We start from the raw sequence: 24,196 nt of genomic DNA on the forward strand, positions 1-24,196 counted from the left end.
TCCCCTACCCCCAAGAACCCAGAGAAACAGGCAATTCTTTTTGTGAATTCTCTTCCCAGAAGTGGCGTAAGCTCGGCACATGGCACGCCGAGGAGGCCAGCCTCAATCATAACTCCGAGTGGGCAGGGATGAAGAGGTGGTGGGAGAGGCTGCCAGCTGGCAAGCAAATATGAAAGGACAGGACACAAGGGGGTGGTTTTCAGACTTCCCAGCTCCTGGAGGAACTAGTCTTTGGCTTCTCTGTGCAAATGCAGTATTAGCCATTAGCTGCAAAGGAATTAGAGCAATTGATGATTCTGAAAGTAAGGATGAACATCAATAGCTTTTCAAGTGTAAAATCTGCTAATGAATCCATCACCCAACTTCCAATTAACTTTCTTCTAAAAAACAAAAAAAATTAGAGTCCCATCTTAAAATAAATACCATACAAACAACAACAAAAACCAACTAGTCACTTGTTCCTTTAGGTATCCGTAAGATCGCAATTTTATTCTACCTTCAGCAAGAACCATTGCCCTCCCTCTCCAGAAAGGTTATCTTAACAAACTGCTCTGCAAAGGTTTATTCCATAAAGAATAAAGGTTTACTCCATAAAGAATGACATTTTTTTTTTTTCAGGAGGGAAAATAAGGGAGCTTACCGCAGTCACGGGTAAAATTTTATTTCCTCTTTTTTTGTAAAAGAAAATTAGCTGAGACTACAGTCACTTAACATTCCGTTCTTTATTCAACCCCAAATCCTGTTATGAGATGTGCAGTTCACTCATCGTGGACTTTCTAGAGGGAGGTAGAAAACAGCTTCTGCCTCTGAGATTGGAGAGGCTGAGGCTTGCAGAGTGAAGAAAATCATCAACAGGTGGCAAAAATGGTACCCCCAATTCCGCATAGATTGAAGAGGGAATATGTCCGGTACCTTGTGATTCTCAGATGAAGACAATCATTGTAACCAGGAAGCATACAATGAACTCTTCTTTTAACAACAACACTCTGAAGGGGAGACTGCATTTTCAAATCACAGGGCTCTAAGTTTCTGCAGAACTGAAGACTGCATTTTCAACAGCCCAGAACTCGGGAAGTAGGAAGTCTGGGTAAAAAGGTGAGCCTGACAGTTCCGTAAGGAGAGATAGACTCCAGGAGAAAGGAACTGTGCTCCCAGCCATCAACAAACTTTTCTGTCATCTAAATGGACCTCTGACACCAGAAAAGCCTCTTTGGAGGGCACTTGGGCATTATCTACTTAAATATACCTTCCATTTGCCTGTTCATTAACAAAATCAGCAAATAAAAATTTCACTGGTGCTAAGGAACTTGGAGAAGTACTGTTGATAAAATTAGCAAAACTACCAAGAGCCTAAATATCCACCCACTGAGATTTAGTTTAAACAACCATAGTATATCCCAAATACAATCTACAAAGCAGTAGTTAAAAAAAAAAAAAAAAAAAAAAGGCAGAACTCAACGCGATGACATGGGAAGCTCTCCTTATGGTTGAACACAAAAAGCATGCAGCAGGCTTAAAGCTGGACCACAGGTCCAGAAAGGCTGCCTGAAAGAACTAAGGGCAAATGTGGGACCTGAGAGATGAAAGTTATTTTTCTTTGAGGGGAGGGAATTAGGGGAAAGAAGGCAGCAGCAAAAGGAAGGGTGTCTGGGGTTAGGGGGTAGTTACCCTGCACAGAGACAGACATAACCCAGAGGGAAAGACTAAGGAGCCCAGATGCTATGGCGGCCTCAGATAAACAGAACTGTGTCCCACAGCCTCATGAACAGTTTTCGCTTTACCCTAAGGGCAATGGGCATCTATGAAGTCAGTTAAACAAGAACAAGTCATTTAAGCAATAATAAACATTATTTAATGTGAGTCTCAGAAAGATCACCCTCATGTCCTAGAGTCTGTCCCTTATGTGCTCAGAATTTATAAACAGTTTCATGACAAAATGTCAGGTAGGACTGGGCTTTTACTCTTTATTTGCCTGTGTGTCTGAGATGATGCAGACCTACAGGCATCATTATGACAAAAAAATGGTAACTTCTCGTCTCAGGCTGGTCAACTATGACTCTTAACTTTGAATGCAGCCAGAATACTATAAGTTTCTAATGAAAATAATAAAAACAAAATTGTGCTGTGAAATCATTCATTAAAACAAAAGATTTAGAAACTGAATAGGAGTTTTTTAAAAATTATCTTGTATATGAACAAAAAAACCTGCTTTAACTACAAAGAGCATAATAATGGAGACTAGTTACAAGCTTATAAGAAGTCTTGTTATTTTTTGGTGGTGCCAAACCCTATTGGGTTTTAAAAGGCCTTTGAGTATCTGTTCAAAAGTATACTCTCTTTTTAGAAAACTGTACTTAGGCAAATACGGACGGTATTTTGCATGTATCTACAAAGGGGTTCAAGGACCTCCCACTGCTCAAATAAACCCAGTTTGAGAACCGCTTATTTCAAAGCCCTAGCATTAGTTACTTCTTCGTAGGTCCATGCCCACTTCTCCACTTAAAGGCATCTCTGCCCTGACACAAGGGCGTAACAGTCACAATTATTAGCGGTCACCTACATCATGACATGAGATCGGAAATGTTAAAAGGGAGCAGAATTTCACATTAACTCTTTTCCTGAAGTAAGAGTGGAGGGTTTTGGGGGGGGGGTGTAATTTAAAGAGGGTGTAGGTGTACAAAGGAGACCACCTATCCCAGAAAAAATATAGCCAAGGGCACTGAAAACAAAGCAAAAAGAAAGGATATGGCAATAATGTGCCTTTTTTTCTGAAGAGAAAGCAAAAGGCTCTAAGGGAACAGTGGATCGATCGGTCCGTGAGGGGCCTCAGAGGCCAGGGTTTGGGTTTGTTTTCTGCAGTAAGAGCAAGTTCATGAACGCCCTCTCTCAGTCTCCAGAGCTCTTCCTTCCTGACACTATAGTCAAGGCGAGGCACCCTATATGCATTGATTCCACACACGGTAATCCACAGGTTATTGCCACAAACCTTTTATCAGAACTAAGTTAAAATTTTGAGTAATTAAGTGTCATGTTTTCCCCTCCACTTTTTTGTGCGTGGGGAAGGGTGTGCTTACAAGTAAGTAAGATCAGCAGTAGAAACAAGAAGTTGGAACTTCCACTATACATTCCACTGACTCCAACTTTAAGGACTGATTCTTTTAGACCCCTCTGTGTTGCACTTTAATTCTTTAGTGGCTTTCTGAAAGAGACTGCTCTACTCTCCCATGCCCCATATGGTACTTCACAGCCATATTTAACAAAATCAGTGCACATGCTCTTAATATGTCTCCAAAGAAGTAGCCACCTGTCCAGTGTCTTAAACCTTGATACGAAAATCCTTAAGCAATAGGGGTATGTTAGAAGCCACCCCAGATTTTAAACTGTGGGATCTGAAAAAGATCAGGCAACGGTTCATCTGCTCTGGCCCCTCTCTTCATTTGACAGTGCCCAGATATAGACATAATTATGGCCACGGCCTTCCAGGGAAAGCTGTGGAGGGGCTGCACACAAAGGGATCTTATTACGAGATATTTTCATCAGGCAAATAAGAACTTGAGTGATGATGCCAAACCAACCGCTTGCAAGACATATTCCCTACTCCCTCCCTAATTACCTTTTCATAAAACTGACAGCACTGGAAATTTCCTGGGGATTTGGGAATAAAAATAAAAACTTGTTATCTTTTAAAATTTAAGGAAAAGCTGTCTCTGAAAAGGAGCTGCTAAATTTTACCAAAATCAAACATTAAAGTCTGACCTGTCAAAGTACTCAGCATTATTTGAAAACCATTAAAATATACGTAAAGATCTATTTTTCCCCTAAAAGAAAGAGAGAGAGAAAGAGAGAAGGAAGGAAGGAAAGAAAGAAAGAAAATACAAAGAATATAGAAAGAAGGTAAGTAGTTAACTAATTCTGTCCAATTCAATCAAAACCATTTCAAAACCCTAGATTCCTGCCCAAGGCTATGGGGCAGGTAATTTCCAGTTCCTATAGATGGCTGGAGAGCCTCTCAATCATGTCTGCACTGACAACAGGCAGCGTGAACCCACCGTGTGCAGAGTAAAGACAGAATGCTGGGAGTGGCTCTGCAGCCATGAAGAGCAGGCTGGCCTGGCCTTCAAGAAAACTCCCACTTGTCTGTGCCAGTCGTGAGGCACGTAGGCAAGACCACAGCAACACGACATGACCAAAGCAAAAAACAAAACAAAACAAAACAAAAAACCTGATGGGAAGTTTTGTTGTTATTGTAACCTATTTCTCTTTTGGGAAGCACTACCAACAAGGCCAGCAGAGATGCAAAAAAGAATGAAAGATCAGATCAATCAATTTAGCTACTTAATACCAACGAGAAAAATGGTTTGGTAAGTGAGACAGGAAAATTTAGTGAGTCTCATTCTCAAAAGAAACACTCCTGTTGAATCTCCAGATTACAAGCATCTTTGTTCATTATTATAAAAGACTGTATTAGCTGTGTTTGTTTATCTGCCTAGATGAAGACACTGTCCTCAAAGATTAGTATACATGCCACTTCCCTGGTACATTTAAGAAATGTCTAAATTACTTTTTTCTATTTCAGTTAATAAACTATTAGGATTTACTTTCAGAGCATTAACAATTTCTCCACCATGCATTCTGGAAATTATGTTTACTACAGGTTTTAAATGAACCCCTGCATGGCCTAATTCTCTCTCTCCCTTCCCCCCACCCCCTCCTGCTTGCTCATGCACACACTCTCTCTCACATGAATAAATCTTAAAAAAAATATATATATATAACGGTGATAATATAAGTACCTGTTTTGCAGTACTTTGTAAGGATTAAGTGAGGCAATCCATGTAAAGCTCTGATAGAGTGCTTGGCACACAGGAAGTGGTCAAGTAATGAGAGTCACTAATACTAGTTACTAGGTATGGGTTAAAATGCTTAATTTTTCGAGTTCTAAAGTACTTCTTAAAAGCATTTTCCCAGTGTTAAGTAAAATGGGTATGTAAACCATGCAGCTAACAGGATTTGACATGTTTCATAATTCTTAAATGCCATTTATTGAAATCCTATATTTAAGGAGCTGTTTTTATTTCAGAATTACTAGCAAGGAGAAAAAAGAGGATCTCTGCAAAATTTCTACAAACACTTACATGGCAATGGGTGAATACTAGTGCCTACCAATTTGACTAATCTTTCTGGATGGTTTGGTTTTCAAACTACAACAAAATTAGCTGTTTTATTTGTTACCCTGACATAACTATCTCTTTAATGAGAAGAGACTATGATTCATAGAGAGACTGTAAACTCACACAACAGATTATTTTCAGTAACAGCCACCAGCTTTTAGGAAAACATCTACCAAACACACAAGATCTTTTAAAGAAATAGCCATTGCAGCTGCCAGTTAACAGTGAAAAGCTCCTCAGACATTAAGCTAAGGAAGAGAGGAGGAACAGAAAGTGTAGTACATAAAATCTACAGTAAACTCTGAGCTCGTCCCTAGTACAGTGGTTCATCAGAGGAGACAGAAAAAGGCCTAGAAACAGGAATAAAGGGAAGGAAGAAAATAAATTTCCTATTCAGAGGCCGAAAAAAAGCACAGAGTTTATCTGGGGAAAGAAAACCCCGATGACGTAATAGAGGGATTCAGGCACACTGTCATTTATTGCTACAAAACCAGTTATTCCAAAACCAAAACCGTTTCTCTCTTCACGGCATACTGTTAGTCAACCAAAAAGAGGGTGCTGGAACACAGGAAGCAATAATGAACAAGGGTCTATCAAACTTTATATCCAACAGGGAAACGAATGTTACTGCAGTGAACACTACTGGGCCTCCCCAACAACAAGAAGCCAAAGAACATTATTAGCAGGTAGTCTATATACTGTTCTTTCCTCTAGGCAGACCAGTTTTGCAAATTTAGCCAAGACCTGTGTCGTGATAACTCCTTCTACCTGGTATTTACACCCCAAATCTAACAGGAAGGTCACATTTTAGTAAGAGTGGTGGCTTACTTTCCATCATCACAGGATACTAATGCACAGCTTTTGGTAAGGACTACAAAGCACGGAGGAATCGTTTTAGGAAAGGGACGCCTAAGCTAAGGAAGGTGTGGGGCCAGAAACAGCAGCACTAGCCCAGGCAGAGGGAACAGCATGTGCAAGGATTCAGCATATGCAAGGGTTCAGAAGTAGGAAAGAGCCCGGAGTGTGTGAAGAATCGGAAAGAGGCTAATACCCCCAAGGGCAGTGTAGGTAAAGGGGAAAATGAAGGTGAGAAGGCTGGACAGCCTGGCAGAGGCAAAACCAAGCAAGCCTGTGGGCCACAGGAAAAGGATCTGAATTTTCACAAGGCTATAAAGCCCAATGGGACCTGCTGCCCCAACTCACCCAAGCCCGCAGCATGTGACTTCTACTGTTCCCCAGCCACCCTGGTCCCCTGCCTTTATGTCAACACCCTAGGATCCTCTCCCACCAGGGCCTTTGGATTTGCTGTTCCTTTTGCCTGAAGCTCATCCACGATATCCAGATGACTCACACCTTCATAGTCTATAAGTCTTGGTTCAGAAAACCCCTCACCCTATTTCAAATTGTACCCTTCCATACACATCTTTCTTCAGAACACTCATTACCACCTAACATTCAGAGGTTCTTTTTTTTTTTTTTAAACTGTTGCCTATCTCCTCCACTAGAATAGAAGCTCTATGAGGGCAGTTCTGGAACCCTGAAAATTAGAATAGTATCTAGCACAAAGTAGATGCTCAGTAAATATAGGCTGACTGACTGAATGAATACTAACAAAAAGAAATACTTAGGGTGCCTGCGTGGCTCAGTCACTTGGGCATCTGCCTTTGGCTTGGGCCATGATCCTGGCTCCTGGGATCAAGTCCTGCATCAGGGGGTTTCTCCCTCTGCCTCTGCCCCTCTCACTCATGAATAAATAAAAATCTTTAAAACAAAACAAAACAAAAAAAAAAAAAAAGAAAAGAAAAGAAACACTGAGTTTTACCAGAAAGAAACAATCCACTTTAGACTTTAGAAATTATATTTTCAAACCTCGCTTTCTGAATTTATCCTTACCTAGACATGTGAGATTTCACGTAAAGGAAGTAAGCTAATGCCGCACAGGCCTCCAACCTCTACTTTAGCCACTGCCAGTTCAATTTCCAGACAGCTACCGTGCTGAGCTCTCGACACCCACCCTCCTCGGGAGTGACCTTCCTCCTGCTGCAACCAGCTCACCTCCTGCCCTCCGGTGTAGCCAGGTTCCAGGCTCCCTCGCAGAGATGTCCCCACTTCAGAAGCTGCTCCCACACAAGACTGGCTAACTCCTTCAAGGATTAACAAGAGCTCCAATTCTCCCTATCAACTCCAGGAAGCCTCCCCCTTACCTAGCCCCTGCCTTCCCACCAACTCATTCTGTCCTCCACTTCAGAATTACTAAGATTCCCGATTTCCTGGGCCTACCCTCTCACCATCCAAAGCCTCAAAGAACTTGCTAGGAAGTTTGGATTTCCTCCAAGTCCACTGGGAAGCCTCCAAAGGATACATAACAGTCAGTTTACTTGGCTATCCACCCTCCTCCACCCCATCTATCTACTTGGAAAAAGTGGCGGACAAAGTTCTTTTTCCTGTCCACTCTCAACAGATGACCTCCTAACTTCTCCCTTACTTCACAGAAAGAACTAATTACCTTATCTTCTCCCAATTCCACATTTTACCTATAACTGAATCTACAATCTTTATTACAACACAAAAAAGCCTCATTCTATCCAAAGTTGACCTGTCTACTTGGACTCTGATTGCATCCCCTTTTCCCATCTCAAAGTATTATCCTTGTGATGATCCGTCTTCTCCCATGCAATCAATTATCCCCCACTCCTGGATACTTCCAGTGGCAGACAAACATGCCCTAGTATTATCCAATATAAATAAGACAAAATAAAATGGAATAAAATAAACCTTCCCTAGTCTCCTTTATCCATGCTCCCATCCGGCTACTGCCGCATTATCTCCGCTCTCTCTCAGAGCAAAACCTTTTGGTCACCTGCCCACGTTTGTCCTCTCCACTTTTTCAGTGCTGGTCCTCACAGCCCCCTGCAACAACCCCCCTCCCTACCACCCTCCAACAGCTCCCTCCAATGAGGTGCCTGTCTCTCCGACCCTTCCGATTTAAGGTCATTAACCACCTCCACACTGCCAATCCAGAGATCAATTCCCTGGCCTGGCTTGGCTTCATTTCACACGGCATCTGACACAGGCAATCGCCCCTCAATTAAAGTGTTTCTTCACCTGAATTCTACACCACCGCTCACCTGGATTCCCTTCCCGCCCATTGGAGCTTCCTCCCTCCCCCTGCAGATTCCTCCTATGCACCCACCTCCTCAAGGAGGGCTCTGCTATTGGCTCTCCTTATGGATACTGGCACCTTGAAGGAACTCAAACCGACCCCCAGCCTTCCATGTTCTCCGTACACTGGTGACACAAACTGACACACGGCCGCCCACGCACACTGTCCTGCTGAGCCCCAGAGTGTACACTCAGCTGCCGACTCCATAGCCACACGTAAATGCTAAGTATATCACATACACTGTGGCCCAAACCTGAGCTCCTGACCACGTCTCCGCTTTCTCCACCATTCCTCAGCTTACTAAGGTAGCACTCGGCTGCTCAATTCTTACCCTTTTCCATCATCCACATCCAATTCTTCACTAAGTCACATCAAATCTGCCTTCAAAACATACCCTTAACAGGACCCCCTGTCTATACTGCCACTGCCGCCACCACCACCTCTCACCTAGCTGCCTGGCCCACACCCTCCCCTCAAATCACTCAGCATACAAGACCTGGTGGTTTTCACACTTCACAATCAGGCCATTGCCCTGCTGAAGGCTCCCATTATGCTGAGAATAAACCTAAATCTTGACTGTGACCTTTGTGATCTGACCTTCATAAGCCTCATTTTCTTGCACTCTTCTTCATTCCCATCTCAGAAGCTGTGTACTTGCTTTTTCCTTCTGCTTGGAACACTCTTTTCCCCAGTCCCAGAAGATCCATTGGCCACTTCTTTCACACCATTACTATTTCAGCTCCAGTGCTAGATTCTCCTGGTCAAGAGCCTTCCCTGGTCAAGTTGGCTAGAACTCCCCTCCCACCCCCACATCATTAGCCTACTTTACAGCAAGCACTCTATGCCCTTGAAAAATGTTTGTGTATTTGCTGTGTCTCCCTCTGGCAGAGGGGAGGGGCTCTTTCTGACTCGTGTCACTCTATCCCCAACACCCATGAGAGAACCTGGCACTTAGTGGGTAACTCCATAAATATTTGCTGACCAACTGCCTGACTGGGGGTTAGGGCTCTGCTTTCGTACCTTGTTTGCAGTTGTACCCTCAGACTCTAGGCCAGCAAAAGGTACACACAAAATGTCTATCACACGTTTGTGGGATAAAAACTAAACGAACAAAGGCAAAACAGCCAGAGGATTCTCAAGGCAGGAATCAGGCTGGACAAAATATCTTGAGGCCGGCCGAAAGACAAGGTCTGGACCTTGTCAGGAAATAAAATGACCAGGCCAGCAAGTCTGAGTCCTGCTTATTGTGAAGTGCCCAGAGCAGCTACAGGGGCGTCCTTGATCAAGTATGAATCTCCCTATGCCCAAATCCTGTAACCGAAGACTTAAAATTGGCTGGAGCAGGATTACAGAGAATGACAGTTTTCATGTCCCATATTTCTGTGATCTGTAAAATCTTTATAATGAATAGGTATTAACTTCTACAACAATGATTTCTTTCCCCCATTAAAACATATCTGTCTATATAGTTTCCAAAGAGAACAAGGTAACTTAAATGAAGAACTGCTTCAAGCTGGACTGGAAATTTCCAAGAATTAAAAAGGCAATTTTCTAAATTCCCTCACCAGGCAGAAAACCCCTTGTGACCACCACTACCACACACACACACACACACACACACCAAATCACATAAATAGGAGTGCCTCTGTCATCCTATCCACTGCATAATTTCGTGAGGATGCCTTGTTCTACTAGCTATAATTTACCTTTCTTGCTCAGAATAAGAGGTTTGTAAAACATTTTAAGAAGCTACCTAAAGACAAACTTGAGGCTTCCAAAAGAGGAGCAGTGCCACTGTGCACACGCAGGAGCGGGTAAAAAAAACCACACTAGTATGTTCTCTGCGAGTCAAAAAGAGAGGACTAAAGGAGGAAACAAGAAATGTCAATTCCCACTTCTCATTTTCACTAGAGTCCAAGAAAACTTGAAACCTGGGTTCATTTCCTACCCTCGGCTCCCTTGAGCACACTGAGGTTTCCTCTGACTGCCAACACAAGGCCTGCTGAAGGAAAACTGGCATCTCACTTCCTGCTGCTCCCTGACCACCCTGGTCCTCCACCTGATCGGAGGCATGCTCATGGCACTGCGTTCTCATCACTGATAAAATTAACAGAATTAGCAATTAACATTTAGTGAACAGTTGGTCTGCTAGACACTTCCAAGTGCTGAAACTGCATTATGCCATTTAATCCTCCCAACCACTATGAGGTACTACTATTATTCCCATTTTATAGGCCAGTCAACCAAGGCTTAGCAAAGCTATGCAGTAGTTACTCAGCAAGTACAGCCCGAATTTGAGCCCAGGTTTGTGTAACTCCAGAATTGGTAGTGGCCACGACTGCCTCTAAAGTTGCCTCTTTCAAACTTACCATATGGAACCCCTTTCCTGCATAACTCCTAAGAGCAGCACAGAGAAGCAAGGCTGCACGACCAACACTTTGGGAAACTGATTTAAAACAATGGTTCTCGGGGCGCCTGGGTGGCTCCATCAGTTAAGCGTCTGCTCTGGGCTCAGGACAGGATCCCACGGTCCTGGGATCAAGCCCCACACTGAGCTCTCTGCTCAGAGGGAGGCTGCTTCTCCCTCTCCCTCTGCTGCTCCCCTGCCTGTATTCTTTTTCTCTGTCAAATAAATAAAGTTTTTTAAAAATAAATGAATAAATCACTGTTCTCAAGTACCAAAATTACATGATGATCTCCAAGAAGTCGAAAAAGAAACAAGAAAAACAAGAACAGTGCACTGTGCCTTTCTTAAACTTTCTTCAATTTTAAAAAACTGCCCTGAATTCCAGAACAGTGACCCTCATACTTTTATAATGGGAAGAATTATATGTGTGTCTAATTACATATATTCTAGAATGCCAGCAACCCTAAGCACTGATCTCCAATTTATTTAGGAAACTTTCTGGTTTGAAATACAGAAGCCTTGGGCCATTGGTTAAAAACATTTCTCTTTTTCCTACTGCATTACAGGAGTTCAAGATTGTGGAAACCATCCGTATAACCTGAGAGGGAAACATTTTCTGTTTTAAGACTGTGGCTATAACTGGCAAAAACCTATGACTTTTGCTTGCCATAAACTTACACAGAACAAAAAAAGCACTTCATGTTAACAGGGTCTTTATTACAAAGAGGAACGAGAACACTTAATCTAGTTTTACGGTGAGTGCCTGAAATGCAAAAATCATTCTTTTCCTTCTTTTGCTCATTTATAATAATCCCTGCTGTACAAGATGAATATAAATGTAATCCTCTGCCTTTCTTTCAAAAGTACAGTAACTCCGACTGTTAAGTCTACTAACAGGCTTCTTTTTCCTCCTTAGAACTTCAATCAAAAAATACTTTAATAATCAGAGGGGCACATTTATTAAAAATACTGCCATAAACTTTGAATATCAATGTGATTAAAAGCAATCTTGCACTGAAATACTATTTAAATAGTGGAATTTCATTTCTTTTTTAAAGGATTCTTTCTAATGGCACAAATCCCAGATGATTGTGTTTGCTATCTGCTGCAACCTTAGCTTTCATTTAATCTTTTTTTAAAGCCAATTACTTCTAACGCAAACTGCACACACTTCCCCTCCCCCTCAAAGAAAAGATTTTATAAAAGAACTGCTAAATACAACATATAAACTGCTGTAAGGCACAGCAAGGAAAAGGCTCTGGTATCTTTAAAATGAATTTGCAGGGGAGGGCGGTCAGGTTCGGTTTTTCTAGCTGAGCATACAGAGAACAAGGGTCATAGCATCCTGCTCAAGCTCGTGAAAAGCAGGTGAGCGGTCTGGAACGGGCTCAGCACAGCAAAGGGCCACGCACGTGGGCCGCGGAGACAGGCAGATCTGGGTTAGTCTCTTACATGCTCTATGATCATGCTGAGGTACCTCATTTCTCTGAGCCTCAGTTTCCTCCTCTGTAAAAGGGGAAATGGTACTACCTAGATCACACAAGTGCTTCAAAGATTACCTAAGGAGACAATTGCCCTGGCACAGAATGAAAGGGCTCACCAAACGTAAGCTGTCCACACACCTGTAGGTAATCTGTGAAACACAGCACTGAGAAGGCACGATGTGCTTACGAGAAATGAGGCCATAGAACATGTAGGTCATTCAATAAGGATGCATAAATTCCTCATGCTTCACCCTCAAAGTTAAAGATCGCAAGAAACAAAACTGTAACTGGGTTAAAGCTCAGCAACCCCATCCTACTACAGCTCATGTACAGGATTTCTGCGAAAAAGGCCTTGAGGGTTGAGGAATTTAGCATGGACTATACAGATGTTACGCTCTTCAACAAGCACAAAGTCTTAAAAATGTGAGATGCAATGCACACATATAGATGCTGTGTACCTTCTCCATCAATCAAAATGAAGATTTGTTTTCTGGCAAATCTGCCTTATAATTCCCAAGATGACCTCCAACGAGGCTTCAGCCTTTCTAAACCAAATGCAAGGGCAGAAATGCTGAAGAACTGGAGTCAGGTACCCTTTTGAAGACCCCATGAAAGTTCGAATCTTTCTCCAGTCGGGCTTAACAGAAGCCAACCATCACCCTCTCACAGTTGAAGGCCCTTGAAAGCTGCGACAATAGCAGCTCTGTTCATGCTCTGTATCTGAATTGCTCTGAAACAGATCTAGGTCCTAGAGAAGTAGCAGCAGTAAATGACAAAAGTGGACAAGGACAGGATCCTTCCTACAAAAAACCCTACAGAGAGTCTCATGTTTCTTCTAACCCAATATACTTCTGCAATACCAAATAAACTTTTGGTTTAAGAAGAATAAATTTTAGTATTTTAAAGATTGTCCCCTTCAGAACAGAAAAGTTCGAGGAGTACCAAAAGCACACTCTGCAGAATGAGTTTCCCTTCATTAACCAAGAAACCCATTAGAACCAGAACTGGCAAATTTTTTCTGTCAAGAACTAAACAGGCATTGTGAGCCCGGAAGACCCAAAAGCCGAAGCATGGCTTCGACTGCACCTGCTTGACTCCGCTGTTCGTGTACGCAGAAAGCCGCCACAGATGATCAGTACAGGAGCGGCTGGGGCTGTGTGCATTGAAGCCTTACTATGGATTCTAACATCAGAATCTCGTGTGTCTTTCACAGGTCATGGAATAACTAGTTTTCTTTTAAGGTTTCCCTCTAGTGCTTCACCATGTAGAAACCATTCTTACCTAGGCTGCAGGCCCAGTTTGGTCCACACACGGGCTACAGTTTGCACTAAAAGAGCTAAGGAGCCAGAATCACGGGGAAGGAATCCCTGTTGTGGGAGGGTCTCGAGGCCTCCAGGGGGTCGTTCACCCCCAAGTCAGTGCAGACTCAGAGGTGGAGAGTCACATACAGGAACTGTCAGCAAGGACACTGCCCACTATCAATGCAGCCCTAACTCCCACGCACAAAGCATCAAATGTGGGTGACCTGCACCTGAATCACCTGAGTGCTCCTGAAATGAGTATTAACAGAATTCAGATGCAGTGAACTTGAACCTCACTGATTCCCATCTGAGGCTCAGTTTCCATCTCCACTTGAGATGTAGGCAGAATGCAAACACTGCCACCTGCAGAACCCTCGCACACCCTTGGAAGAGGTCAGAAAACGGCAGCCCGGCTTGCAGCAAAAGAACACAGAGCTCACAGATAGTCTCCCATTTTGCAGGAGGCAAGTTGAAATCTGTGTAAGCAGAAAAAAGAAAACCAAGAGAAATCACACGCTGTAAGGAACATGCTTCAAAATAATTCAGTGTGGGGAACAGAGTAGAGGTCAAACAAGATTGGGCCATGCCTCATGAGTTGTTTAAGCTGTATGATGGATTCAAGGAGGCTCATCAAAATTTTTTCTGTACTTCCGTAGATTTCAAATTGTCCATAAGAAAAAGTTGGGGGAAGAAACAAGAGAGAAACCCTAGAGAAAAACAGAAATGTTCTTCACTTCAGGAAGAGGGTTTTATGCCTATAATGCAATTATTTTTGGAGTACTTCACACAGATACCTATTTGTTTTCAGTAACTATGAAATTTTTTTCCCCCAGGAAAGAAAAATTGGGGTATTGTTGACTCTGTCTCTGTTGATTGAGGCTCCCCACCTCCTAGCCAGTCTTTTATTCTCTTTTCTTTTAATCTAGCTGCCTGTAGATGCCAACTAACCTCTTTTTCATCTTGCCCTAGGCTCAATTATGTCATCATTATTATGACAGGGAAATCACCTGTCATCAAGTGTGGCTATCACTCTGGGTTGCCATCCTACTCCCTTGCCTAAATATCACAGATAAGAGAGGTGGTGTCCTGTCTGCACTTTCTGGAAAGTGTAAATGAAGTGCTAAACTCAGGACAAAGCAACAGGAAGTGCTGAAAGACAGCCTCTGGCCTCCCCTGGGGCCATAAAGACTATCTTCCACAAAGTAGGTACTTGGGGAGGGGGGTTAGTCAAAAATTTATCATTTGACCTCTTCATCCTTTAGTGACTCAGTTGAATCTTTGAAAGTAGCCCAATTAATCCATTTTGGGTCACAAGTTTTTACTGAGCACAACCTGTGCAGAAGCTGAATGTGCCTCCATCGACAATGCTCCAGTCCTCTGGGAGTGGATATTCTAATGAAAGAGTCACCACATAATACGTACTTTCCAATGGTGACAGTTTGAAGTGTTTATTGGAAGGAAAAGTACAGGCTACTTTGACTGTTTTACAACAGGTGGCTTAAAAGAGGTTAGGGATGACTTTCCAAAGAAAATGTCATTTTTCTAACTCTACTATTGACCCTCACAATGACATCATTTATTTTTTAAAATCTGCCATGAAATTAAGGCATTTAACATTTTCATTTTTTAAGGCTCCCTATATATGTTCAGGCACTAAAATGGAAACCTTAATCAGTTACTCATACCAATTGAGTTCACCTAAAAATAATTTTGTTAAATGTAGAATTTCACAAGTCACCTTTGGAAAAGAGGGTAATTTGTTTTCTGAGTTTAATCATTTGAAAAAAGTAGAAATTGTTATCCATCTATTTCCACATGGATCAACTCTGTTATCAACTAATATTATAAATTACAGAAAATAAAAAGCAATAAAAATATGAGGATGCAAACAAAAAATAGGCTGACCTCTGAAAGATAACTGCAGTTTTATCCTAACATTTGCCCACTTGTGCTAATAGGAAGAAAAAGGATGATATATTAGCTAAACCACAAATAATCTCACTTCCATCTCAATCAATACTTCTAACCTCTCCTGCAGCATTAGCCCTTGGGCAATCTTGTCAGGAGGGAAGTGGCCGAACTAAGCTACAAGAAGAAAAAGAGAAAGAAATCCTGGCTTAGGAGTTCTGAATTTTGGGGTTAGAGATATATGAAGGATCCTTAAGAATTCAAGAGAAGCTGTTAATGCCTGCCCTACAAAGTAGACATACCTAGTTTTTCCTACGATTCCAAGGCAAGGATGACCATCCTGAAGCCCATTTAAGTCCCAGACTAAAATCCCCTGACCTAGATAAATATCGAATTCAGAAATCAAATCTAAGAGTTTCAACAGCTTAAAGGGTTGTAAGAATTAGTATGCACAGAGTCATTTTCCATACGTTATCTAATTTAACATCCACTCCAACAACCCTGGGAAGCAGTTACCATCATCTCCTTTTACAAAAAGGGAAAGCTAGATTCTGAGAGGTAAAATAACAAATGCAAGGTTAAGCAACCTGCTCTCATACCCAGGTTTTTAACCCGTAGGTCCACAATCATGAACTGGATGAGAACTCAAGAAGTCCAAGGGCACCTGGGTGGCTCAGTTGGTTAAGCGGCTACCTTTGGCTCGGGTCTTGATCTCAGGGTCCTGGCATCGAGCCCCATATCAGGCTCCCAGCTCAGCTGAGAGCCTGCTTCTCCCTCTCCCTCTCTTCCCACTTCTTATGCTCTCTCTCTCTCTCACATAAATAAATACAATCTTCCAAAAAAAAAAAAAAAGTCCGGTCCATAGTTCTAGACATCTTCCAACATGGAAGTTTTTGATTCTTAGCGCTTTGACAATATGATCAATTTATCTACATTTTCATCTCAATTTAACCTCCTTGTCAAGAGGAATTAGTACAGATTTAGTTCCATACACCTCTTCTTGGAAACAGATAATCGTACCCAAAGACAAAAGATAACTGGTCTAATAATTTTTGATAAATTTAAAATGTATTTTCACTTTTTTTTTTTTTTTTTTAATTTGACAGAGAGAGAGAGCTCAGACCAGGAAAAGGACAGAGAGAGAAGCGGACTCCCCAGTGAGAAAGGAACCTGACATGGGGCTCCATACCAGGACCTTGGGATCATGATGTGAGCCGAAGGCAGTTGCTTAACCGACTGAGCTACCCAGGTGCCCCTGTATTTTCATTTCTTAAACAGTCTAACATGAGCTATTTGTTAGACAAACAGAGCCCACTGCGTGAGTGCTGAATGTTCTCATGCTTGAGTATTAAAATTGTCTCAGAAAATCCTTCAAGTCACAAATGAATCAAGAACTGACTGAATTAAAAACTTCAGTCTCTACTCAAAGCCGCCAGGCAGAATTTCAGCCATCCTGGTCCCTTCAGCATCCTGAATGGTTAGAGCACCTTTTAAAAAAACACCACCTTTAAAAATCACTCATCATTTAATAGGCCAGAAGCATACACAACCAAATCTATGATACTTTTTTGCCTTAAGAAGATAGTTGAGAGGTCTTAGATCCTCATGGTGAAAACCTGCTGATGAGTATGTCCCAGCAGAAAATAGTATGACAAAAATTGGGTTCAGGCCACTAAATTTGGTTGGGTCAGTCCAGACCAAGTTGCCCAGTAAAATACTAATAAACTTACTCATCCTCTATTGGGGAATTACCAATAATTAGCACACTGTTTTCACACAGATTTAGAAACTCTTTATGGGAAATGTATCCACACCCAAAGAATAAAAACTAAGAATAAGAGTGGGTCAGGTCCTCTAACACTCTACTCCAACTATTTCCTATGAGAGTTGCCACCTAGTGATTTTAATTTTTTAAGCTCAGGCGGACTGCCAACTCAACACTAAAACCGGACTAACAACTGATTTTTCCTATTGCAACATCGCCAGCAAGTCCTTTGCTTTCCCTCTCTTTCCTTCAAACTCAAACAGCGATTCTCATTTTCAAAATCAACTAATTTGCTCTATAATCTGTTCCAATTGGAAGCCCTCACAGAGCTGCCACTGGTATTACTCTTCCTCGCAGTGCCAAGAGGCCAACAAGAGGCCAGTTCAAAACACCAAAACAGCGAACGTGGAAAAAAAAAAAAAGGCTCTAAAAACAAGAAGTAAATATGGAGACAGTAACAATGGGCCAACTCTGGACTTTAAAACATTCAGCTTGCCGAAGTTCTACCAATTCTTGGGCTCTGGACATTATGCCAAAGTTAATGGCTACACGTGAGGAATGAAATTGCATTGGGGAATATAAACTCAGTATTTTGGATACCAAAACTCATGTAAGGCCTTGTCCTTACTACCACTAAAAGAGCAACTTAAATTGAACCTAAAGTCGACTGGCCTCCAGAAATCCCTTTGGACCGCAGTGTGCCCAGGCACAGGCATTAGATAGCAAAGTTGACTATTTAAATAAAAATAAATCTGAAAAAAAGTCTGACGATTTCTAGATACCAGAGCTTCCATTTAGAAACATACCTTTAGCTACAAGTATTTCCCTAAGTATCAAACAGTTTTATTAAAAACTGACTATAATCAGACTCTGGTTTCACTAACTACGAACACTAAAGGCTTGTTTCACCAAATAAAATTCTGGACTTTTTCCTGCCCTGATCTTGGCAGCTCACACACACATACACACACACACCCCTCTAGCCAACTGCTCCTCAAGCAGCTCTCACACTCACACTCACATACACATACACACCCTCTGGCTAACTGCTCTTCAGTTGTAATGATCCTTCTGAGGCATCCTAAACTTTGTAGCTTAAATCCCATAGAAATAAGGCCACACAGATAAAGCGTTATCTTTTCTCAAGTTTGAAATCAATTCTGATTGCCAGCAGAAAATTTCTGGTAGCAAAATGTCCTTTCCAAAGCCTCCTAAAGCATGCGTGGAAATGCTTTCAAGGCGAAAAATTTCTTTCTTCACTTGTGTCTCTTGGGAAGAGGGTCAGACCATAAGGATTTGGGTTAAATTCACTGCTGGTCCCCAAACCTTATCACTGAGCAATGCACCTCATGCTGCACCAAGTTAGGCCTAGAAGTGAAGGGTTCCGGGACGCTCCCCGTTACAGGAAGCCCCGCAAACCAGATTTTCCAAACGTTCGGCTCTCCCCCTTCTTCCTCCTCAGACAGCAGAATCCTCACTGGGATAAGGAGTGGGTAAGGTGGGATAAAGTCTCCCACCCTGGCGAAGCCCGCTAGAAACTTCCTCAGGGCTTGCAGAAACTCCAATGGGAGGTTGGACTCACCTTCGCGACAGAGCCCCATGACTTCGCGGTTTTTCCCAAACTCCTTGAAACTTTCGTCCAATTCCGTCCCTAGGAGATACACACACACAGGAGGAGGGGAGAGGCAGATCAGTGGCCGGGAGTGTGACGCATGCTGACGCACGCACGGAATAGGTGCGGGCACCTCCGCGTACCCCAACCGAGCGATAGCATCTCTGACCCCCGAGGGGACGGGTCACAGGGTGGGGGGAGGGGAAAAGGGTCAGAAGAAGGGGGACTAAGGGACTTGGGGAAGAGGAGGGCGTGGACACTCACCGTCCTTCCCAGGAAGTTTGGAAGCCTCGACCCACAGATTCCACGACTGTCCCAGCATCGCTTCTGGACTGGGCAGGGGCCTGCGCTCCCCGACGGTCGCCATTGCGGCAGCGGTCGAGGTGGAGGCGGTGCCGGGGCCGCCGTCCTCCGGCCGGAGGCGCCGCGGCGGCGGCGGCGGCTGCCGCTGGGGCTGCGGAGGCTGCTGCTGCTGCTGTTGCTGCTGCTGCCGGGCGGCCGCCGCCACCGCTCCGCCCGCTGCCGCCGCCGCTCGGCGCGGCTCCCCCCTGACGTCATCCACGGCCCGCTCCGACATTCTTTCCGCTCCTACAATGTAACAAAAAAGGGGGAAAAGAGTCGCGCGGGGGCCGCTTTTAAGGAGGCGCCGGGGAGTTCCGGCGGCGTGCGCGGCCCGCAGGCCGGGTGGGGCGCGCTGACAGCGCCCCCCGGCCGCCCAGCCCTCCCAACCCGCCTCCTCCTGGGCCACCCCCCGCCCCGGGCGCAAAGTCCGTGGCCCGGGCTCGCTTTCGCTTTCGACTCCCGCGGCCCCTCGGGGGAGGGGACGAGCCGGCGGCGGCCCGCCGCCACGGCGCAGGGTCCCTTGCCTGCCTCTGCCGCCGAGACCCGCACGGAGGCCGGCGCCCGGGGCTGCTCCCGCCACGGCTGCCCGCGGCGGGGAGGCCCGAAGACGCACCCCCAACCCTCGGGCTGCCCACCCTGAGGCCGCTCGCATCCCCGGGCCGGGCCCGGCGGCCCCGCTCCTTCCTTCCGTCCGCGCGTCCGTCCGAGCGGCGGCGCCCGACCGGCTCCCTTAAGCAGAGGCGCCTCCCGCCGCCTCCTCCCCCTCGCCGGTCCCTCCCTCTCAGCTCGCTCCGGCGAAGTTTGCACGTCAAGCCCCCGGAGTGGAGCCAGGGCGAAGTCGGAAACGCAGCCACCTATGGAGAAGCGAGCCGGCCGGCGGGCCCCGAAACACCATCGAGTGTTGTAGCCGTCCGGCCCTCCCGCCAGGGGCTTTGGAGCAGGGGCGCAGGGGTTGGTGCAGGGAGCGCTTCGCTCTCAGTTCGCAGGCGGCCGCGCAGCTGTCAAAAAGCATGAATGGCAAGCCGCCGCCTAATATGTAGGAAACCACGGGCCGGCAAGGCAATGCGGCCCAGGTGCCATCCCAGGTGTCAGCCCGAAGGCTGGTGTTCGCCCGATGCCCACCACTAGAGGTCACGGCGTGCGCCCGGAGAACTTGAACTTCTCATTTAGCAAAGAGACCATAAAATCAGTGTAAGATGAAGAGAGAGAGACGGAAGCGAATCCGTGTACATGTTTTGGAAGCACTATCCGAAATTTTTCTATTTCCCCTTCCACTGCCCCTAGAAGTGGGGCCCCCCGAGTGGGGGGGCGGATCTTGCCATTTTAAAATCGGACTCATTTTTAATTCGAGTTGTTGGTCCCTCCCTTTTCATGGTTGCCTTTGCTTGGGAGGACGGGAACCCAGGGCTTGGAGAATATACAGCATTCCTAGAAAATGTGTCTAGAAGATAGTGTTTGTCAGGTTTTGTACACTAAATTAAGCAATAGCCCACAAAATTTAGCACCCCTCCCCAACACAAAGGATGCAAAGCTTTTGCTTAAGTGATAGGTATAGATAGCAAAATAAAAGTCTACTTAATAAACTACAGCAAGCGAAGTACTTGAAACAGTAGTAGACCACACCAGGCACCTTTGAGTGCTCTGTTGTTTCAAACTGATGGGAGAATCTGAAGCCTGAGACAGAACAAGGATTTTGATCATGTTTCACATGGCAATAATATCAGAACTCCTAGGCAGATGTGTCATAGTTGTTTGCTTACAGGTGCTTTCTCCAGGTGGGAAGGCAGAAGCTTTCATGTTTTTTATTTTGAATATCTGCTGTGACAGAGGTGGCCAACTTCTCTGCTACAGAAACAAAGTCCAACTTACAGAAACAAAAATAAGAGCAAAAATTAAGAAGGAAATGTTCCTGCAACCTAAATTTAATTCAGGGCTCCTAGAGAGTTTCAGCTGAAATTTTACAAGCTTTAAAAATACACACATACACATATACACTTACACATGCATTTTTTATTTTATAAAGATTTAGAAATAACGGTGTAAAATTTTCCTGGACTGCATGCAAAAGTAAGTTCCAAAAAGTGAAATTATGCATGCTTTCTGTCATTATCTAAGAAGTAGTAAATACAGGGGCCGGTTAGTTAAGTGTCTGACTCTTGATTTTGGCTCAGGTCATGATCTCAGGGTAGTGAGATTAAACCCTTCTCGGGCTCTGTGCTCAGTGTGGAGTCTATTTAAGATTCTCTCTCTCCCGCTCCCTCTGCTTCTCCCCCAATCACACACCCTCTAAATAAATAAATAAATAAATAAATAAATAACATCTTTTTTTTTTTAATTACCATTTTTTAAATTACCATTAAAAAAAAAAAAACAACCAAAAATGGTGGAAATTATTGGAAGGATAAAAAATAATTTCTAAGGCTTTAATTTCCTGTATAAGTTACCAGTGAGAAAAATGCATGGGCAAAACATGTAATTAACCCTGTTAGTATCAAGGGTTCCTACTTCTTAATATGGGCCCTCAAAACTGGAAAAGGAAGTCCTCATTGCACTTTCAACTTTTCATTCATTCCAAATCACATTACAGAATCACATAAAAATGTCCAATTTCTGTTTTCCTAGATTAAAGTACACAGTTTATTAATTGCTCTGAATTCTTTAGTTCAATATTTAAGATAAATGAAAATTTGAATTTTAATGTCATTTGGACCTGCCATTTAAAAAAAAATAAAAAAAGCCTAGGGCCACCCAGCTATACAGATACGAAAGGGAGCTGGCCTTTTGAGTATAGCCCTTCTGATCTCTGAGAGAGCAGTGTGAGAACAAAAATAAGGGGAAGAATGGCAAACATGAAGTACAGACTGACTTCCCCAAGACGTGTCTTGGTTTTCCTCTTTTTACATGTGAAATCCTTCAAGATTCACTAATACAACCTTTAACCAATGGGCTCAACATAGCACTTTATCATACTTCGCCTTCTGTTCTTATTGTTGCTCAATATCTCTTTTTTTTCTTCACAGTTTTTGAGTGGTTTAATAAAGAAAACACAATGCTTTAAGTGAAAAATACTAAGTATCCTCCTAGCACTATGATAGTTATTATGAGAAACTGTGACTAATAACAACTATGAATACTGAGTACCCGCTAGGAGCCAAGCACTGCCCAAGGTACCTTACTGCATTATTGCAACTGATATTCAAAACTGTATAAGGTAGAAGCTGTATTTCTTGCAACTTACAAATAAGGACAACGAAGAAGGGCTCTGGAAGCCAGGTGCTATGAATTTTTCCTGGGTCCACATACTGGCTCTTCTACTTACAAACTGTCATTGGAGCAAATGACCTAACCTAACTTGTCTGAACTTCAGCCTCCTAATATGTAAAATAGAGATAAAGCCAGGATTCTTCTGAGGGAAAGATCCATAGAAAGCACTTGGTACAAAGCTTAAAACAAAATAAACCCTATCATAAGGGTCTAATATCAAACTAAGCAACCCAGATCAATTCTCATCTATGAAATTTATTTGAATTTAAAGTTGAAGATGTGGGTACCAAAAGAATAACAGGCAACTCTGGGCACCTGCCCACCAATGCTATTCTGCTACATACAGCCAATGCATCTTACTACACTCTCTTCACCCATAAGTACATCCTAAATCCTCCCAGACTCTGATATCCATAGTTGGTCTGTGTTTCCCAATAGTTCAACTGAGTCACTGACAAAAGTCAAAACTGGTATCTGACAAAGTACAGTGTTCTGACATGCAAATTTGGGCAACATTTCCAAACTACTCCTTATAAATAAGGCATGGGTCTATAAAGAAAAGTACAGCAGACACTCAAATTTTACCTACCAGGCCATAATAAAAAAACCCGATGACTTCTTACCTAAATACCCCTCCTCCATACCCAAATATTTAAAATGAAAATTACCAATACAATTTGTATTCATTTAATGTAATTATTTTAATACAGTAGCATCCTTTGTATGCTATCAATCCGTGTTCCTGCCAGTGTATTGGTGATGTCTTACAGCTCTGAGGATCTTCACTACCCATCCATACAGACAAATGATATGTTTCATAAGGTCTGAGTAATGAGGACTCAATTTTTCAAACACTTCCTGATTGCCTAACACATACCTGGCGCTCAGACCGACACAAGGTAAACACAACACAGTGATTTTGTTGAGGACCTCATAAGAATAAGAAGTAGGGGAAAAAATTTAATTAATCAAAATGCTCTTATGCAAAAGGCTGTCACCACCAATTAGACTGTACGTGGCTTAAGAACTAGGCCGTCAGACGTGAAATGCTGCCAAATTCTGGGCATTTCATCCCTTCCAGAGATGCATTTAAAATATGGCCTTACTTCACCATCCAAATTTAGGGATGTTCCCAGTAGGTGCCAAGGGTAACAAGGTCTCTCTTTACAAAAAGTATTCTTTGCACAGCAGATTCACTTGTAAAATGCTTTGTTCAAAGGCCAAAGGCATCACTAAGTGGAAAAAATAAAAGTTGATCTTTTTCAGTCTTTAAATTCGGTTTAATGTAAAATGGCTGAAACTGTCCAAAAACTTCTAAGATGTAAGACCCCACCACACAACCAGCCATTTTATTTGGAAAGTGAAACAACACAAAACAAAACAAAAAAAATCCCCACAGGTACCACTACAACATTTTAATAAACTTGAAAACCAGTAACTACAGTATATTTATCTGTGCAAATTACAGGATTGGTAACAGAGATTCTCCATTATCAACCCCAAAGAATTGCAGTTATTTGAGTAACAAGAAACTCAGATCCCCTGAATTAGGAATGTGTTGGTTTTGGTTTCTTTATTTCTCCTAAAATTGGCTGAGCCTTTATTCATATCCTCTCTCCTTCGTCTGACCACACCTCTCTCTCTCTTCCTTTCTTCTCCAGAGCCAGGGCTCTGCTCTCTTCCGCATGTGGGGCTGGCAGGCAAGGACCCTTTAAGCATGCTCCCTCTAGTGAAATACTTGCAGCCTGTCATGCATACCTCTACTCCAGCAGGGGGAGA

The 24,196-nt window shown here is 43.3% G+C and overlaps 1 protein-coding gene across 6 annotated transcripts in view; it reads right to left on the minus strand.

The window, feature by feature from the left end:
• Window positions 1-24,196, minus strand: part of ATXN7 (ataxin 7) — a 137,320-nt gene that overhangs the window by 71,070 nt on the left and 42,054 nt on the right. For 5 of the 6 annotated variants that reach the window (XR_006606193.1, XM_045078123.1, XM_045078117.1 and 2 more), the window contains exons 3-4: window positions 19,076-19,399; window positions 18,782-18,850 (exon numbers count right to left, since the gene is read on the minus strand). Coding sequence is in view for 5 of the 6 variants with exons in the window: in XM_045078123.1 (XP_044934058.1) it covers window positions 18,782-18,850; window positions 19,076-19,388 (382 nt within the window). In the remaining variant the exon portion in view is untranslated. Of the gene's footprint in view, window positions 1-18,781; window positions 18,851-19,075; window positions 19,400-19,788; window positions 20,328-24,196 lie in introns of those variants that run through there. The other variant, XM_045078120.1, reaches the window with a different exon arrangement.

Source organism: Mustela putorius, unplaced genomic scaffold (genome assembly GCF_011764305.1).
Source record: "Mustela putorius furo isolate JIRA1106 unplaced genomic scaffold, ASM1176430v1.1 tig00000095_pilon_pilon_pilon, whole genome shotgun sequence".
NCBI lineage: Eukaryota > Metazoa > Chordata > Mammalia > Carnivora > Mustelidae > Mustela > Mustela putorius.